Source organism: Pteropus vampyrus, unplaced genomic scaffold (assembly GCF_000151845.1).
Source record: "Pteropus vampyrus isolate Shadow unplaced genomic scaffold, Pvam_2.0 Scaffold87, whole genome shotgun sequence".
NCBI lineage: Eukaryota > Metazoa > Chordata > Mammalia > Chiroptera > Pteropodidae > Pteropus > Pteropus vampyrus.
This window is the reverse complement of record NW_011888868.1, coordinates 3,086,322-3,090,639: the sequence shown is the minus strand read 5'-3', so window position 1 is coordinate 3,090,639 and position 4,318 is coordinate 3,086,322. Positions and strand designations below refer to the sequence as shown.

Below are 4,318 nucleotides of genomic sequence, written 5' to 3'. Positions count from 1 at the left end.
ATATGAAATTTATATCTGTTTCCACCTTGGTAGGAATATATTTTATCTGGTCATTTGTTGGACCAAGATTTAATAAAGTTGAAATATAAAAGACTAGAAACAAATGAGGGTCAGAAAGAAGAGATGATAGAGAAAATAAATGACAAGCCAGTCCTACCCTTGTCGTTTTCCAACACACCTTCACCCCCTCCCCATTAGTGCTCCTTGTAGACCTTGAAGACCTGAATATCCTTCATTATCCGTGTTCATAAACTTAAGCTTAAAACACTGGATTTTTAATAGAATTTGGGCTCTTTAAGTCTGGTCAAATACCTTCTCTGGGATCTTGCAGAATTCTCAACACAAAATAAATATCTGCTGATGGGTTTTAGTTTAATCTCTTGGTTTGGTGTCTCTCAATGCATATTTTTCTGACTTTTGAGATGTATGCTAGTAGAATCCTAAAATTTCTAACATTAACAAAAAACTCCATCATTTCGAATATACTCTCTTCTTGAACAATTTTCAATGGGCATTGCAGGTCTTTCTGACAACTTTAAGATGTACCTTCAGCAGAAAGTTGGGGTACAACCCTTTTCTGTATTCCAGAAGGAAAAATTCATCTTCCAAATAATAATCTGGGAGTAATCGCTAAGATCAATCAGCATTTATATATATGACCTACCAGTTCTCACCATTATGAGGGTTGAAAAGAAGGGATAGAAAAGAGCAGTGATTGAGAATGTACTGTATTCTTTGATCTTAGCTAAGCATTACCATAATCACATGAAATAGACTTATTCTTATTTTATAGATCAAGTAGCTGAGGTTTAAGTGAGTCAGTTGTTAATGTGGCTAATCATCTAGTAACTTGGAGTTTGAGGCCATGTGTGTCTGGTCCTGAAGTTCATCTCTTTCTAGTTCATTTCTTTGTAATGCGTGCATTACAAAGCAATTTGTAGTTTTCTAACTCCATGAACCTAACGGCTTGCTTCTAACTTTGCCAGAGGGACAATCTAGCTCTATGCATTCCACTTTAGATAAATGTCTGCTATAGATCAAAAACACTTTTTATTTCTTTTTAAGAGGACATAGCAAGTTCTTATCTTAAAGTTTGTATCTTAAATTTATAAAGTACGGTATTCTACATGAACTATAATCTTTTTAAAGGTTTTTGGGTGTGTGTTGTAGGCTATTTTTCCCAGCCTGAAAAGGCTTGCATTTTCTCCAGGTTCTTTAAATTCCTAATTCTCACCATAAACTTCAATGGAAAAGTCCACCACAGCATAACAACAGAACAATAGTCAGTTGTTACCAATGCTGATATTAAACTTAAAAAAATTTGAACCCTATAATATCTTATATTTTTGTGTATATGTGTGTGTGTTTTACCCCTTAGGGGGAACATCATCAAAACAGAAAGGCTTCCTGGGATGCATACGCTCCTTACACTTGAATGGGCAGAAACTGGACCTGGAGGAGAGAGCAAAAGTTACTTCTGGAGTCCGGCCAGGATGCCCCGGCCATTGCAGTAGTTATGGCAGCATCTGCAACAACGGGGGCAAGTGTGTGGAGAAGCGCAGTGGATACTTATGTGATTGCACCAATTCACCATATGAAGGGCCCTTTTGCAAAAAAGGTACAACATGGATTTCTGTTCTACCATGTGCTGTATGGTTAGCACGTACAGGCCATGACCAAGTCATAGAATCCTATGACCTTAGAGAGTCCTCAAACTATCATTTACTCTCCCTCAATTTCTCTCTGTGTAGAAACCCTGCATACCTCCTCAAAAGAAATATTCATACACATTATCACTGTGTGTGGACACTGGCAGTACAATTGTACCAAGTGGACAGATAGTAACAGGCAACAGATTCTTCTTGGCCAAGAGCCAGCCGAGGAGGAGTGACTGTTCTTTCTGTTGTATCACGTAGACTCTCATTTCTCCTTTGTCAACCAGATCAGGTGGAGTATAATGACCCTTCCAGTTTTAATTCTTCAGTTCATAAATGTAATCAAAGAATCATAGAATTTGGTTTTGGAAGAACATTAAAGACCCTTAGGGCATCTTAAATTATTTTTAAAATAAGGAGAGTATAGATAAATTAGTAAAATCTGTATTATGTATCTAGTAAAATCTCTCTGTTCTGTAGATGATGTGATTGGGGTCTGAGGCTTTAAAGACCTACCTCTGAGTCTTATAAATTCATTGCATTGACAAAAGCTAACCATAATGGATATACATCTTGAACAAGGAATAATGAATGGTCGTAGTGTAAATTATCTAAATAAATTCAAGATAATTTTACAAACTATAAAATTTCATTTTTAGAGGAAATACTATTTTTTCAAATACGACAAAAGATTTAGTCTACCATCAGTCTTCACAGAATTGTAAAGTTTATTTTATTGATTAAAAAAATTTGTTGAGTAAATAATGTAAAAGATATTTCAAGAGCAGTGTTTAAACCATTAAAACATTTTAATCACCATTTGAAGCATCATTTATACACAAATAATAAAGGCAGCTATAAAAATTCTTGTAAATTCATTAAAACATTTTTCCCAAGCACCTCTGCCAAACATTGCTTTATTTAGTCCAACTTCCTGTTAGAACTTAAAAACAATAAGGAAAGGAGCACCCAGTATTGTCTTCAAGAGATCTGTAATTCAAGCTTTTTATCCATCTTCAATGGCCTTCTGCCCAGTAAGTGTGAATTACTGGCTCGATATGGCTGGTCAAACTCTTCATCCATTTGCACTGGCCTTCTCAGTTAGTGTGAATTACTTGTTTGTCATTGCTGGAAAGTATCTTGCTTTGGAGAAAATTAATGGTACAAATTTTAGAGCCGACAGAGTGTTGGGCCCTGCAAGAGAACTTGAAATAAATCAGGGCCTTTTCTGGTAGGCTCTTAATGTTACTTAAGATAAGCAAAGTGCTGCTGGGTTTTCCCAGAGGTCTCTAAACAACTTTCCTGAAAAGTTTGAATGACACGCTTAGACTGGTCCCACATGCTAAAAGAAGCAAATACAGAATAAGCACTAGCAAGCTCTGTCACTAAAGTATACTAACATTGTTTTACAGGATCTATATCCAGGCTTCTGTTGGGGGAAAAAAAATAGCAGACTTCTCTGCCTTTATCCAGGAATATTGTTCAAACATCTCATAGATCATATTCTGAATTTAGCCTAATTTTTCATTGGCTCCTTTCTCTGAAACAGCTCCTATAAATTATCTTCTGTACATGCCACTGTATCTTTTGACTGAATTTGTTGAAATGTCCTCTGTGCTCTCTTCCCACTTTTTATTTTGATCTACAAGCAAAATAGACACATATGTGCTTAGCTTTTTCAGCTTGTTTCATATTTCATTGTTTCCAAACTTTCTCCATTTCATAAATCTAAAGAAATGATTCTCTTTATATTCAGCAGTTCCAAAGTCTGTGAGATGAACCTTTTTACCAAGTCTATTAGCCATGCCAATTGCCTCTGGGAAACGTGACTCGGAAGTGAAATGGAGCCATTAACTACAAGATGGTCCTAAACATGGTTGCTCTCTATTGGGGCAGTCTTCTATGCTAACTCTCTATGGCATGTATATTTCAGGGTGTGTAAATACCGGAAATATCTGGGGTAGAATTAGTGACATTTATCTATTAGCTATGCCTGGGCTAGAACCATAGACAATGAACCTACTTTCTCTTTCTGTTTATGGTACAAAGAAATAATAATCATAAATTTAGGTAATAATTATTGACTGAAATATTTGTTCCTCATCCCCAGTCTAATAGGGAGAATGATAATGTCTACATTTAACATATGAGAACCTTGAAGGTCATGGAGGTTTAGTGACTTATTAATAAATGGCAGAGCTGAGGGTCCATCTAACATCTTATTGGTTCCTTTTCTCCTTAATGACCCTAATTTCCTTCTCTACAGGAATATAATTCAAATATGTAGTTTTTTGGTTTGTGTTTCTTTCTTATTAAATTATAATGTAATTTACATATCATGGTATTGAACTTGTTTAAATGTGCAATGCATGAGTTTTTAGCATGTTCACGAAGTTGTGCAACCATCACCATCTATTTTAGAGTGTTTTCATCATCCCTAAAAGAAATCTATACTCATTAGCAGCAACTCTTCATTCACCTCTCCCCTGAGTTCCTGGAAACCACTAATCTATTTTCTGTCACTATGGATTTACCTGGTCTGGGTATTTTATTTATATGTGGCCTTTTTCTGTCTGGTTTCTTTCAATTAGCATGTTTTCGAGGTTTAATTATGTGTAGAATTGACCATATTTCATCCTCTTTTATTTCCAAAAGAGGATTCC

The 4,318-nt window shown here is 35.5% G+C and overlaps 1 protein-coding gene across 1 annotated transcript in view; it reads left to right on the top strand.

Moving 5' to 3' along the window:
• CNTNAP5 (contactin associated protein like 5) overlaps positions 1-4,318 on the top strand; it is a 587,467-nt gene that overhangs the window by 483,498 nt on the left and 99,651 nt on the right. Inside the window, exon 18 of the mRNA XM_023532684.1 lies at positions 1,379-1,618. Within this exon, the coding sequence (XP_023388452.1) occupies positions 1,379-1,618 (240 nt within the window). The remainder of the gene's footprint in view (positions 1-1,378; positions 1,619-4,318) is intronic.